At 35.2% G+C, this 16,573-nt stretch overlaps 1 protein-coding gene across 8 annotated transcripts in view; it reads left to right on the top strand.

The window, feature by feature from the left end:
* The window catches only part of LOC123557577 (palmitoyltransferase ZDHHC15B-like), a 38,269-nt gene extending 30,522 nt beyond the window's left edge, over positions 1-7,747 (top strand). For all 8 annotated transcript variants that reach the window (XM_045349111.2, XM_045349112.2, XM_045349110.2 and 5 more), the window contains one exon: positions 2,508-7,747. In XM_045349111.2, the coding sequence (XP_045205046.2) occupies positions 2,508-2,554 (47 nt within the window). In that variant the 3' untranslated portion in view covers positions 2,555-7,747. The remainder of the gene's footprint in view (positions 1-2,507) is intronic.
* Positions 7,748-16,573: the final 8,826 nt, after the last annotated feature.

The raw sequence follows: 16,573 nt of genomic DNA, 5'->3' as shown, positions 1-16,573 counted from the left end.
TTTTCACCTTTTCTTTTCAGTGTACAAACACACATTTTGCATGAAATTGCTTGAAATAGAAATTTTTCTAAGATATGTATGTTTGTGAACAGCTTAAAATGTTAAAATAATCTTGGATCCAGTTTTAAGATCTCTTTTAAAGAATATCTTAATATGATGTAAAAATGCTTATTTCTTTAGAGCGCATGTTAAACACACATTTGATTATTCTCTCACATGCTTTAAAGTTTTGTATTTTAAATGCAATATTCACTGTAAATCCAAATCCGATTTATTTTCTTTTTTAGCTCGACTATTCGAAGAATAGTCTAGCTATTCTACTCACCCTGGCGTCGGCGTCGGCGTCGGCGTCACACTTTGGTTAAGTTTTTGCATGCAAGTACATACAGCTATCATTTAAAGGCATATAGCTTTGAAACTTATTTATTCTTTTTCTAGGTCAATTACCAACCTCACTGGGTCAAGTTCCATAACTCTAACATGTATTTTGAGCAAATTATGCCCCCTTTTGGACTTAGAAAATTCTGGTTAAAGTTTTACATGCAAGTTACTATCTCCAAAACTAATGCAGATATTGAATTGAAACTTCACATGTGTCTTCGGGGTTATAAAACTAGTTGATAGCACCAAGTCCCATAACTCTGACCTTCATTTTGGGCAAATTATGCCCCCTTTTGGACTTAGATAATTCTGGTTAAAGTTTTGCGTGCAAGTACATACAGCTATTACTAAAAGGCATATAGATTTGAAACTTATTTTTTCTTTTTCTAGATCAATTACCTACCTCACTGGGTCAAGTCCCATAACTCTGACATGTATTTTGGCCAAATTATGCCCCCTTTTGGACTTAGAAAATTCTGGTTAAAGTTTTGCGTGCAAGTACATACAGCTATTACTAGAAGGCATATAGATTTGAAACTTATTTTTTCTTTTTCTAGATCAATTACCTACCTCACTGGGTCAAGTCCCATAACTCTGACATGTATTTTTGGCAAATTATGCCCCCTTTTGGACTTAGAAAATCCTGGTTAAAGTTTTACATGCAAGTAACTATCTCAAAACTACTACAGATATTAAATTGAAACTTCACATGTGTCTTCGGGGTTATAGAACTAGTTGATAGCACCAAGTCCCATAACTCTGACATGTATTTTGGGCAAATTATGCCCCCTTATGGACTTAGAAAATCCTGGTTAAAGTTTTGCGTGCAAGTACATACAGCTATTACCAAAAGGCATATAGCTTTGAAACTTATTTATTCTTTTTCTAGGTCAATTACCAGCCTCACTTGGTCAAGTTCCATAGCTCTTAACATGTATTTTGAGCAAATTATGTCCCCTTTTGGACTTAGAAAATTCTGGTTAAAGTTTTACATGCAAGTTACTATCCCCAAAACTAATGCAGATATTGAATTGAAACTTAACATGTTTCTTCGGGGTTATAAAACTAGTTGATAACATCAAGTCCCATAACTCTGATATCTATTTTGTTCAAATTATGTCCCCCTTTCGAACTTAAAACTCTTTTGATATTTAACATTTTGGGTAATAATTTCCTGCTTCTGTGACAATATTTCGAATAGTCGAGCTTGGCTGTCTTACGGACAGCTCTTGTTTAATTTGAAACCCACAAATTCATGCTTGCAAGAATCAGCCATTTGACTTAACCCTTATCATGCTGGACACAATTGATTCTGCCTTTGCGACCAGTGTAGATAATGATCAGCCTGCACATCCATGCAGTCTTATCATGATCTGCACTGTTTGCTATTCAGTCAGTATCTTTTTGGTAAGCACCCCTTTTAACAGTTAATGGTACTGTCCAAATTGAAAGATGGACAAGTTCTTAATAGAAATTTAGAAGGGAAAGAGCAAAACTGCAGAATTTTATGGCACCAAAAGTGATTGAGTGTACAGTATTTAAAATCTGTTCATGTCTATGTAAATATCAAACTGTGATGAATTACTGTAAAAACACATATCTTTGCTGGGTCAAAATTTTGTGAATTTGAAATTTTGCATATTTTCGCGAGGTTAGATATTCGCGATATTGTAAAAATGGTATCCTACTGGAATTTGAATTATACTAATGTTGATTATTTACGCAAGGATTAATTTTTGCAAGATGTTGAGCCTCGCAAATATAGCGAAAATTAAACCCTCGCAAAAGTTTCTGCTTTTACAGTACCATGCATTCCAGACTGAAATTTCGTAAGAAACACGAAGAGAATTCACAAGCTGACCCGCTATATTCTGTATATTATGCTGAAGTACAAGGTAGTTGGCAAGATTAAACAAAAAAAAATTCTATAGTTTGTTATCAGATATAGGATATTCACTGTCCTGGAGTTCCATATCAGGCTCTAGCTTTGCTGTTGCCTTATACAGATTTTCTAGGCAGAGTATATCCTTAAACTGGTGATCAACAAGCTTAACACTTGCAGTGAAAAGTTAAAGAAAGGGGAGATAAGCTGGAAACAATATTTATATTTCTATAATCTGTTTCAGGATATGGCTCATACAACAGAGACAGTGGAGTGAGACTAGCATACTAGATACAGACTATAGAAATAGCAGATTTTATATATAGTGTAGAAGATTGTGGTGTCCCCGATTTTACCAGACAGTAGACCAGCACAGAGGCAGAATAGAAAGTATAGAAAATGGAAATAGACTATATTAATGTTTTGACACAAGTGTAGAAAACAGAAATAGACTATATTAATGTTGTGACACCGTGCTCAATTGGGACAGAACAAATGCTGCAATGTCAGATATGTTTGTGACTCTAAACTGAAGCAAAGCTTGAGAATTGTCGAATAACACAGGGTTTTGTTTTCACATAACTTGTGAATATATCCTGTAACAGATGTTTAAAACTTATTTCTGCAAGGATTGATTTTCATGAAATAATCAAAAATGTGAAAACAATGAAAATTAATCTGCCAGGAAAAGTTCTGATCTTTAAGTACTGGTAATTCATGCGGTCTTGTAAGCTTGATGGGTATGAAGTCATGTCAATGGAATGTCTGTATCCATGGACACTGTATACCATGACTAAATGTCTTAAACAATGAATCCCAAAATCATGGATTTATATACATGTAATACATTTGCTTAAAATTTACATTAGTTTAAAGAGGCACGCCACCAGATGGACAACAACATTTATAAAATATCAAAGATTGGTATTTAGAAGAAAAAATCTGCTAAATTCTTTACCCTTTGCATCACTTTTGAATTGGATGATTGGGTGACTAATACTTTAAAGATTCTATGTAAGTCAGACACTTCGAGAAATGCTTTTTTTCAAATAAAAACTGTATCTGAAAGCATTTTCTTATTTTGAAAAAGCCGACGCTAAGTCTGGAGTCGTACCCCTTTAAATCTTGTACACATCTACACATGCATGCATACAGGAATGTGCATCTTTTGGATGTATAGTTCACATTTTCATATGTATTAAAACAAAGACTGCTTATGCTTATGTTAGTATTGATAAAATTTACATGCACATTTTAGTCATTCCTGCGTATTTAATACGTGTGTGTTTAAATCTGTTGATCAGTTTTAATGTATATTGTAAACAGTGTCTGCATACGTATTAGTTAACCAAATTGTATATACATGTAAAATAGTTAAAAGCTGTACATATGATATGTGTATAAAAAGCCAAAACACATAATTATGTATATATGCATATCATGCTTACTGAAGCTAATCAGACATATAATAAAGCAAAGTCTGTGCTCAAAGTGATTGCAAAGTGATTGCAGCTTTAAAGGGGCACACCTCCAGATGAATTTCAATTTTTTTGAATACCTACTGTGCCCTTGTGAGTTAGTAAATATAAGTTTAAAGTAAAAATAAAAAGTGATGAGTGCATTCTTTGCAGTATTTTGTGATTAAACAATCTTGACTTTTTGTGTATAAAATATGAGGAAAAACTCAGTCTGGCATTAGAAGCTGGTTGTAAAATAGAAAGAATTGAGGTGTTATTTAAAACATACTCATAAATATATCAATAGAACAATATTATTTCATTGCTTCTGATAAATATATCATATTGCTTTTTGTTTTGAAAAAAAAATGTTGTAGGCATGCCCCTTTAATGTCAGACTAAATATGTTAAACCTATACACTGTGGTCAGATTCAGTGCTTTATTAACTGGCATTTTCCAGAAGCGGTTGTAATTTGTATCCAGTAACTACACATGTCCAGACAAAATGTAAAATAACTATTAGACATTCTTTTGCATATGTCTAAATAGTTCATTTAGTCAGAAATGACTTTGATGTAAAGTTCCCTTTTATTCATAAATAAGACTGAAAATTATGTGGAAAATTTTTCACTACAACAGCTTGTGTGTTTATCAGAATTTCTTAGTTTAGTGAAATACTTTCCATTGTCCCTAGAATTGATAGTTAATTTACTTTTTGGGGGGTGAAACTCTGACTTGATTCTGTAAAATCAGACATTCATGCGATACAAACTATTTTGCTACCTTCAAAATAACAGGTTTTCTAGGTAGAATATGCGTGTGTGGACAGCTTATGAAATAAATTGGACTATATGTAACAGTGTTTTTGTTAAATATCGTTTTCTTGTGGAGTTAAGTCAGATTTGTTCTCCGTCATATTTGCTGCATATCTTCTGTTGCAATATTGAAAAGGTCATTGTCTCAGACAGATCTAAGATATCTGGTTATTGAGACGTGACATTATCAGTTATTAGAATTTTTTCAGTTGAGAAATTACGCAGATTCTGCATCAGACATACTGTCTGACTTCAGGAGCATAATGAACAAAAATTATTGCATATTTCTTGATGTAAAGCTGGTAATCATTTTGTTACAAAAGTACATTTACGATTTATGTGAGGGTTGGTCCAGAATGAACTGGACTTTCCTTTAATGGTTTCATTTACTTAAAATTTTACCAAGCATACCTTTACATATTATCTACCTTTAACTTGAAAGAAATGTTTGCTTTTGTCTTCAAACTACCCTTTTGTCGGTCCTCATAGTTACAAGTAAATGCTGAAGCATATTAGTTCAAATGAGCCGCACCATCAGAAAACCAAAACAGTGCATTGGCGACCAGCATGGATCCAGACCAGCCTGCGTACCGCGCAGTCTGGTCAGGATCCATGCTGTTCGCTAACATTTTCTCTAATTCCAATAGGCTTTGAAAGCGAACAGCATGGATCATGACCAGACTGGTCTTGGTCCATGCTGGTCGCAAACGCACTATGTTGGTTTTCTCATGATGTGGCTCAAATACAAAGTTCAAATGTATTGAATATCCACTGGGGCACACTTGCCTCAGTTAAAGCACTGAATAGTTTATGCAGATTGATATTACATAAGGAATTTCAACATCATATTTTTTGTCTACTTCGAAATTATAATGATTATAAAACTATACACATGAACCTAACATATCAATGTCTGAATAGTTTAGTAATACTGCACAAGGTTATATTTTGGTTTAAAGCTAGGCAGAACACACATATATACAGCAATGATTGTTCTAAAAATATTATTGATGCCATGTTTGCAGTTGCTAGCTTTGAACTGGAGTTGTAATCTATGAAATAGAAAATGAATAATTCTGATCGCTCAACGACACATCGGGAACAAACAAATTGCATTGAAACAGACAGGATAATGTTGAGCAGACTGCAAATTTGAATTTTCAAATAGTACAACACCGTCTTCATGTTTAGCTCGACTATTCGAAGAATAGGGGAGCTATCCTACTTGCCCGGCGTCACACAAATGTTAAAGTTTGCGTACCACCCCAAATATTTTCAAAGTCCATTGAGATATTGCTTTCATATTTTGCATACTTGTTAACAATCATGACCCCAGTCTGTAAAAAGGAGGAGGCAACTCTATCAAGCATTTTGACTGAATTATGGCCCCTTTTTGACTTAGAATATGCTTATTGTAATGTTAAAGTTTGCGGACCACCCCAAATATTTTCAAAATCCATTGAGATATTGCTTTCATATTTTGCATACTTGTATATCATCATGACTCCAGTCTGTTATAAGGAGGAGGCAACTCTATCAAGCATTTTGACTGAATTATGGCCCCTTTTCGACTTAGAATATGCTTATTGTAATGTTAAAGTTTTACTCATAGCTTATATTATACTAACGGTATCAAGCACTGAGAATAGTCGAGCGCGCTGTCAACTGACAGCTCTTGTTTTTATTGCAAATCCATCAGAAAAATTCAGATTTACTGTATACTTGACCCTACTCTAGTATGAAAAGTTAATTTTCTCTCTCTCTTTTTTTTTTGTTGGAGGGGGGAGTGGGAGGGGGATGTTTGTAGTGAGAACTAGAAATATTTGCACTTAAAGAGTGATAAAAATTTCTTACTAGTTTTTACTGTTGGGAGTGTATAGAATTCTTGTTTCTGTATGTAAATACTGTATAGAATGTTTTATTGTTGTTATTTATTTAAAATAAGTATATGTGATTGTATAAAAGTTTTTTATTAAATGTTGAAAGGTACACTGAATTAAAATCAGCTCCTGTTGATTTATCCATTCTTTTTGTTTCATCCCTTATCTGAATTACATGTTTTCGCCAACCTAATTATGAAAAACAGTTTGACCTGGATCCATTTTGGCATTACCAATTTTCATTCCCTTATTTGAAGAACTGTATATTGTTTTGTTGATGTCAGTCCCTTTATACATTGGCAGATGATTCAGCTACAGAATACTTGGGTTTACATCTTTCAAATGATACAGGATGATTGCCTGTGGTCAGTTGCTTTTGGGGGTCAATATGTAAAAGGTAAAGGTCAAAATTGCCTGTGGTCAGTTGATGAACCCCTAATGTTTTTGGGGTCAATGCAAAAGGTGAATGTCAAAATCGTGAAACAACCAGTTTCAAATCAATCAGAGAATGATTGGGCCTGTGCCCATTAATCTTCATTATAATGCAGTTGGATCTTGGTCAAGGTAAATTTTAGACAGAAAATTACTCGTACAGTTCTGACAGACCGCCATTTCGATCATTATTATATGTGTATTACTAACAGCAGCTGTTCTTCACATATATGTGCAGATGTAGAAAACCTTTACTTACATTACCGGTAAGTGTCCAATAAACAAATCAAGAGTCTCATTACACCAGAAGGTAGGTACGCAGTTTTAAACTTCGGAAAGTAGGATTTACAACAGTAAACCAACTGGTTTATCAACTAGAATTTCACACTTTGCTATGATTTTAATATACTCTTATTGTGCAAAATATGCAATAAGTATTCTACATGTATTTTTACCTGTATAGATAACAAATCTCCCTTGCTTGGCTTCTCTGTCAGTCTGTCTGTCCCAAAAGATAGTTCTATACAATATATCGCCATAGTGTACAGAAAAGTTATTAAAATACCTTAATATCATAAGCAATCAAGTTGAAAAAAACCCTTTTTGTACTGAACCAAAGTTGAAATGAATATTCAGTCATTATATCATTTTATTTTTCATGTAAAAGAAGTAACATGTATTATTATGCCTTGGAAAGAGGGAACTTTTTGGAAATCTCAGCCAGGGTATTCAGTTAACTATCACCTAATAAACCAAATAGTGTTTTTGTATACAAAATGTATTGCTTATGTTCTTTTTTGTATCTATTGCATAGTTATGTATTGAGTATTGGAAAAGATTTTATATGTGTTGAAGTCTGTCAATTTGCCATTTTTAAACAATAAAAAATGTGTTATTAACCTGTGTTTTTCTTTATTTCTCACCAGAGCATGAAGTGCTCATGGTGAGCTATTGGGTAAGTTCACATCGAAGCTCTAGGGTAGAGTAGAGACTGACTATACTCGAAAACCCACTTGAACGGTAAAAGCTAGAACACCAACCGTATCTTCCCTGTTGAAAAGCTGAACTCTGCAAACTCCACAGCGAGGTAGGGTTTACTGGTTCCTTGTTTTTCAACACAGCACTCAATGTGCAGGGAAAAAGAAGTTTTACATATTTCCAGGGCCCAATTTTTGATTGTTCGGTTACTTTACTGGTAGGAGTCAGTATCATTTACACAACAGCCTACCCTTCCCTAGAGCTCCGATGTGAACTTACCCATTGTGACCGGTCATTGCGCGAAGTGCGTCGTCCATCAATATTTGCCTTGTTAACACTTTATGAAACTTGGTCAGAATGTTTGTCTTGATGACCTCTAGGTCAAGTTTGAATCTGGGTCATGTGGGGTCAAAAACTAGGTCACCCGGTCAAATCAAAGGAAAAGCTTGTTAACACTCGAGAAGCCACAGTTGTAACCCAATCTTTATGAAACTTAGTCAGAATGTTTGTATAGATGATCTCTAGGTCGTCTTGAAACTGGGTCATTTGGGGTCAAAAACTAGGTCAGTAGACCAGATGAAAGGAAAATCTTGTTGACACACTAGAGTCCACTCATGAGAATTGGTCAGAATGTTTGTCTTGATGACCTCTAGGTCAAGATTGAATCTAGGTCATTTGGGGACAAAAACTAGGTCACCCGGTCAAATTAAAGGAAAACTTGTTAACACTCTGGAGGCACAGGTTGTAACACAATCTATTTGAAACTTGGAATGTTTGTAAAGATGATCTCTAGGTCAGATTTGAAACTAGATTATGTGGGGTCAAAAACTAGGTCAGTAGGCCAGATCAAAGGAAAATCTTGTTAACACTCAAAGAGTCCACAATTTAAGTTTGAAACTCATGAGAATTGGTCAGCATGTTTGTATTGATGACCTCTAGTTCAAGTTTGAATCTGGGACATGTGGGGTCAAATAGTAGGTCACCTTGTCAAATCAAAGGAAAAACTTGTTAACAATCTAGAGGCCACAGTTGTGACCCAGTCTTTATGAATCTTGGTCAGAATGTTTGTCTTGATGATCTCTAGGTTAAGTTTGAAACTGGGTCATGTGAGGTCAAAACTAGGTCAATAGGACTTGTGATATGCTCCAAACAATTGTTTCAATAGATAGGGAAGCACAACACAATATTTTGGCAACAAGAAGACGATACAATTTTGTAAGCTCAACGGAAAAAGTAAATTGCATTTTAAGGCAGTGAACTTATCTATATTTTCTTTATCAATCTCCTGATCTTTTGCTGTGTTCTTCTATTATTTCTAGTCCTTTGGGATCATAATTTCTGATCCTTTGAAATCATAATTTCTGGTCCTGTGGGATCATTGAATGCACTTACTGTTACTTATAATAAAATTCTGTTTAAGCTGGCATTAGGAAATAAGGGTCATTTGCTCACTTCATTACCCCACTAACAGACCTAATCAACCAGAGTACCGGTCCTAGGTGAAATACTTGTCCAGATATCGTGCAGAAACCATTTTCAAATGTTCAGGTCACTGTGACCTTTGACCCAGTGACCCTGAAATCAATAGGGGTCATGTACACATCAAGACCATCATACCTGTGAAGTTTCTAGGTCCTAGGTGAAATACTTGTCCAGATATTGAATGAACAAAAAGGTTAACATGAGACTCATTATTCTATCCATCCGCCCATCCATCCATCTGCCCAGACAGACGTAATCTACAAGCCGGATTGTTCTTCGAAATCCCGGCCAAAAAAACCTTTTAACAACTTTTCCTTTTGAACTGCTTGATGGATCAGATATCACCATATTTGGTTTGTTGCATCGTTGAAAGTTTTTCTCAAATTTATTCGGAAGGTTTTGCTTGACTGACATTAAGGGCTGTCGGAGCTAAAATGGAAAAACCTTTAAACAACTTCTCCTCTGGAACCACATCCTTGTATGACCCTGTCTCATATTTGTTCAAATAATTCTGCTTGGCCTCATAGGGCCTGCCAAAGTGAAAAATAGAGAACACTTTCAATAACTTTTTAGGAACTGCTTGATGGATGTTCATAAAATTTGATCAGAGGTAGGATCTGAAGGTCTTAGTGCTCAGGCAAGTGAACTAGGCCAATTTGGGCCCCTTGTTTTTCTTGATTAAGTAATTACTACCCCTTTATATGATGAAGTACAATACAATGTGGGTTTTTTACACAATTTTCACAAGAATTTAAAAAAAAGACTGATAACTAAAATCAAAAAGAAATTATCAACTCTGGCATCAATTGCACACACAAACATGTATATATGATGGTTTAATGGCAGAAGAGTGGAAAAAGTGATCCAGGGACCATTAGTTCAAGCCCCCTCTTCTCTGACTTTTAATTACTACAATTGCGATATGAGTTCCAGGTTTTAATCTAGCATGCTAAAAAACAACAGGGAATCTTATGGCAATGGAGCATCTTCTGTATCGTGCACTATCTTCCAACTAAATTTACAAACAGTATTCTGGAGGATTCGCCCATATGAACAACATTAGATCATGGTAGAATTTAGATTAGACCCTAGGACTTGGTATTGGTTGGCACATAATATGCTAAATGTGAAAAATGTCCCTTGCCGAGTTCTGCAGGTAACTGCTACGATTTCTTGTTGAGTGCCTTTAGAGAAACCAAAATTTGACTCTACACAAAATATTGTAGACCACGTACTGGTGCCTGATACTATGAATTCAAAGGTGCAAAGAAACAGATGGGCCCTGCGGACTTGATTGTATATCTTGCTTGTGTCACAGGGTGTGAAAAATGTGCATCCAGACCAGGACTTGAACCCGGGACTTCGGAATACCGTTCCGATGCCGATGCTATACCAACTGAGCTACCCGGCCGCCTACACATTTTACCCCTGTTTCAATATTCAATTTCTACTCCGTGACACTTGCCTTCTCTAAAAAATACCAAACTATATACATGTAGTATATTAATTGTTTGACTTTCGTAACCGAATGATTTGTGTCTTTTTTAAGTGAAAGAGCTATATATTTTATACTTCTTTTGAAACTTCATTCACTGCATAAAGTTTAAAGCAAGGGACGCAAAACCATGTTGCCAGGCAGTATCCTTTACTAAGAAATGTCCCTTCCACTAGATCTATCTGGATAATCCAGTAGTCGCATAGAATCTAGTTCCGAATTAAGTCTAACTGGCTCGAGTCGCATAGCAAATTCCAGTGTATATTTTTTGTTTGGTAGGAATAAGGTCAGTTCCAAAAAATCAGCATACGTTGTATACCCGTTACGGACCGCTGTGGGAATGGTATTTTTTTCCGAGTGCAAATAATTATTTTAATTCACACATATATTTTCATTGCAATATAGAAACAAATACTTAAATTACTAAGGCTTGTAGGAATAAGGTCAGTAATTCGGTCGAAAATGTGCTTCCCTGGTGCAGTCGAAAGAAGTCCATAATAAATAGATCCTAATTTTCCCATTTTTTGCGCAAATTCGTGTAGAACGAGTGCTTTAATCACCATTTTCACTACTAGAATATATTCTGCACGAAATGAGACGGTTTTCATGTTCATACACCCCACATGGCAAGTTTTGCAGATTGAAACCGGAAGTAGGTGTTTACTGCGCGGACGAGAGCAAATTATATGCGCCATTTTTAGGGTAGCAGACCACAAATGACTGGCATTTCACTAGGAACTACATAACCCCCTATTTTCTTTTCATTTTTTTCCGTTAATTTGTGATAGAACTTTCATGAAAAATAGGTGTAGGAAAAAGTGATGTTCTCTAAAGATACGTTAAGACGACCTGAAGTTGTCGTTTTTTATATGAAACAAAGAAGGATTTGAATTACTGACCTTCAACCTGTAATACCATAACCATATTTCTCTCTAGCGATATCTTAGTGGTATATTACCCGTATAATCAAGTCATAGTACCGTTAGATGCAAGATTTAGTAATTTGTTCATTACCAATAATGTTCACTTACAGTATGAGCGCACGTGGAATGTTCCGTTCTATAGTAAATATCAATGTATGCAAGGTAAATCGAAAACAAAATCTGTTAACTGGGCTCCTAAACAGAGTCATGACAACAAGCCTCTACGACTTCTACAAACAAACCAGTTTTATGATCAGGGTGTCATTGTAAACCTAAAGTGACGACCTTTTCAACAGTATATTACATTTGACATTTGAATACAGATAAGCGATAGTAAATCGACAAGAAATATTGATAAGAACGAATCAAACGTCAGTTGGACAGATGTGCAAGAATCTTTTGTCATATTGAAAGATGCTTGAATATCTAAGCAAGTAACTTGCAAAATACATGTCTACGCTGAACATTGTGACTAAACATAAGCTCCACCATTTCCATTTACAACATGTTTTACATTCACATTTTCATAGCATATCCTTTCAATAGCCGTAACGTACTAAAACGTATTTGCCTCTGGTGGCCAATTCACGCTTCCGTAGAATCAACATTTATAACACAAAATTAATTTTGAAAATATTTCTCAAATGCCTAGGTCTGAAGCTCTCAAATACGAAAATATCTGACATCCGGGGCATAAACTGACATTTTAATACAACATCAAAAAGGACCCTATGAACGATTTGCCGAAGTTCCAAAAATCTCCATACATTGTATACACATTACGGACCCCTGTGAGAATTGCTTTTTTTCTGCATTTCTTTTGTCCGAGTGCAAATAATAATCTTAATACATTCATATATTTTCATTGCAATATAGAAACAAATACTAAAATTACTAAGTCTTGTAATACCAAAACCAGTTCTCTCTTGCGATATCTTAGTGGTACATTACCCGTATAATCAAGTCATAGTATCGTTAGATGCAAGATTTGGTAAGTTGTTCATTACCAATAATGTTCACTAATACTATGAGCGCACGTGGAATTTTCTGTTCTGTAGTATATATCAATATATGCAGGGTAAATCGAAAAAAATCTGTTAACTGGGCTCCTTAACAGAGTTATGACAACAAGCCTCTACGACTTCTACAAACAAACCAGTTTTATGATCAGAATGCCATTGTAAACCTAAAGCGACGACCTTTCCACCAGTATATTACATTTGGCATTTACATACAGGAAAGCGATAGAAAACGGCAACAAAATTTGATAAGAACGAATCAAATGTCAGTTGGACAGATGTGCAAGAATCTTTTGTCATATTGAAAGATGCTTGAATATCTAAGCAAGTAACTTGCAAAATACATGTCTACGCTGAACATTGTGACTGAACATAAGCTCCACCATTTTCATTTACAACATGTTTTACATTCACATTTTCATAGAATACCGGTATCCTTTCAATAGCCGTAACGTACGAAAACGTACTTGCCTCTGGTGGCCAATTCACGCTTTCGTAGAATCAACACTGATAACACGAAATTAATTTTGAAAATATTTCTAAAATAGCTATGTCTGAAGCTCTCAAATACGAAAATATCTGACATCCGAAGCAAAAACTGACATTTGTAGACAAGGTCAAAACGGACCATATGAACGATTTGCCGAAGTTCCAAAAAATCAGCATACGTTGTATACCCGTTACGGACCGCGCTGTGGGAATGGTATTTTTTTCCGAGTGCAAATAATAATTCTAATACAAACATATATTTTCATTGCAATATAGAAACAAATACTAAAATTACTAAGGCTTGTAGGAATAAGGTCAGTAATTCGGTCGAAAATGTGCTTCCCTGGTGCAGTCGAAAGAAGTCCATAATAAATAGATCCTAATTTTCCCATTTTTTGCGCAAATTCGTGTAGAACGAGTGCTTTAATCACCATTTTCACTACTAGAATATATTCTGCACGAAATGAGACGGTTTTCATGTTCATACACCCCACATGGCAAGTTTTGCAGATTGAAACCGGAAGTAGGTGTTTACTGCGCGGACGAGAGCAAATTATATGCGCCATTTTTAGGGTAGCAGACCACAAGTGACTGGCATTTCACTAGGAACTACATAACCCCCTATTTTCTTTTCATTTTTTTCCGTTAATTTGTGATAGAACTTTCATGAAAAATAGGTGTAGGAAAAAGTGATGTTCTCTAAAGATACGTTAAGACGACCTGAAGTTGTCGTTTTTTATATGAAACAAAGAAGGATTTGAATTACTGACCTTCAACCTGTAATACCATAACCATATTTCTCTCTAGCGATATCTTAGTGGTATATTACCCGTATAATCAAGTCATAGTACCGTTAGATGCAAGATTTAGTAATTTGTTCATTACCAATAATGTTCACTTACAGTATGAGCGCACGTGGAATGTTCCGTTCTATAGTAAATATCAATGTATGCAAGGTAAATCGAAAACAAAATCTGTTAACTGGGCTCCTAAACAGAGTCATGACAACAAGCCTCTACGACTTCTACAAACAAACCAGTTTTATGATCAGGGTGTCATTGTAAACCTAAAGTGACGACCTTTTCAACAGTATATTACATTTGACATTTGAATACAGATAAGCGATAGTAAATCGACAAGAAATATTGATAAGAACGAATCAAACGTCAGTTGGACAGATGTGCAAGAATCTTTTGTCATATTGAAAGATGCTTGAATATCTAAGCAAGTAACTTGCAAAATACATGTCTACGCTGAACGTTGTGACTGAACATAAGCTCCACCATTTCCATTTACAACATGTTTTACATTCACATTTTCATAGCATATCCTTTCAATAGCCGTAACGTACTAAAACGAATTTGCCTCTGGTGGCCAATTCACGCTTCCGTAGAATCAACATTTATAAAACAAAATTAATTTTGAAAATATTTCTCAAATGCCTAGGTCTGAAGCTCTCAAATACGAAAATATCTGACATCCGAGGCATAAACTGACATTTTAATACAACATCAAAAAGGACCCTATGAACGATTTGCCGAAGTTCCAAAAATCTCCATACATTGTATACACATTACAGACCCCTGTGAGAATTGCTTTTTTTCTGCATTTCATTTGTCCGAGTGCAAATAATAACCTTAATACATTCATATATTTTCATTGCAATATAGAAACAAATACTAAAATTACTAAGTCTTGTAATACCAAAACCAGTTCTCTCTTGCGATATCTGAGTGGTACATTACCCGTATAATCAAGTCATAGTATCGTTAGATGCAAGATTTGGTAAGTTGTTCATTACCAATAATGTTCACTAATACTATGAGCGCACGTGGAATTTTCTGTTCTGTAGTATATATCAATATATGCAGGGTAAATCGAAAAAAATCTGTTAACTGGGCTCCTTAACAGAGTTATGACAACAAGCCTCTACGACTTCTACAAACAAACCAGTTTTATGATCAGAATGCCATTGTAAACCTAAAGCGACGACCTTTCCACCAGTATATTACATTTCGCATTTACATACAGGAAAGCGATAGAAAACGGCAACAAAATTTGATAAGAACGAATCAAATGTCAGTTGGACAGATGTGCAAGAATCTTTTGTCATATTGAAAGATGCTTGAATATCTAAGCAAGTAACTTGCAAAATACATGTCTACGCTGAACATTGTGACTGAACATAAGCTCCACCATTTCCATTTACAACATGTTTTACATTCACATTTTCATAGAATACCGGTATCCTTTCAATAGCCGTAACGTACTAAAACGTATTTGCCTCTGGTGGCCAATTCACGCTTCCGTAGAATCAACACTGATAACACGAAATTAATTTTGAAAATATTTCTAAAATAGCTATGTCTGAAGCTCTCAAATACGAAAATATCTGACATCCGAAGCAAAAACTGACATTTGTAGACAAGGTCAAAACGGACCATATGAACGATTTGCCGAAGTTCCAAAAAATCAGCATACGTTGTATACCCGTTACGGACCGCGCTGTGGGAATGGCATTTTTTTCCGAGTGCAAATAATAATTCTAATACAAACATATATTTTCATTGCAATATAGAAACAAATACTAAAATTACTAAGGCTTGTAGGAATAAGGTCAGTAATTCGGTCGAAAATGTGCTTCCCTGGTGTAGTCGAAAGAAGTCCATAATAAATAGATCCTAATTTTCCCATTTTTTGCGCAAATTCGTGTAGAACGAGTGCTTTAATCACCATTTTCACTACTAGAATACATTCTGCACGAAATGAGACGGTTTTCATGTTCATACACCCCACATGGCAAGTTTTGCAGATTGAAACCGGAAGTAGGTGTTTACTGCGCGGACGAGAGCAAATTATATGCGCCATTTTTAGGGTAGCAGACCACAAGTGACTGGCATTTCACTAGGAACTACATAACCCCCTATTTTCTTTTCATTTTTTCGTTAATTTGTGATAGAACTTTCATGAAAAATAGGTGTAGGAAAAAGTGATGTTCTCTAAAGATACGTAAAGACGACCTGAAGTTGTCGTTTTTTATATGAAACAAAGAAGGATTTGAATTACTGACCTTCAACCTGTAATACCATAACCATATTTCTCTCTAGCGATATCTTAGTGGTATATTACCCGTATAATCAAGTCATAGTACCGTTAGATGCAAGATTTAGTAATTTGTTCATTACCAATAATGTTCACTTACAGTATGAGCGCACGTGGAATGTTCCGTTCTATAGTAAATATCAATGTATGCAAGGTAAATCGAAAACAAAATCTGTTAACTGGGCTCCTAAACAGAGTCATGACAACAAGCCTCTACGACTTCTACAAACAAACCAG

The sequence above is a fragment of the Mercenaria mercenaria genome, chromosome 5, assembly GCF_021730395.1.
Source record: "Mercenaria mercenaria strain notata chromosome 5, MADL_Memer_1, whole genome shotgun sequence".
Classification (NCBI taxonomy): domain Eukaryota; kingdom Metazoa; phylum Mollusca; class Bivalvia; order Venerida; family Veneridae; genus Mercenaria; species Mercenaria mercenaria.
This window is presented reverse-complemented; position numbering and strand designations above follow the sequence as displayed.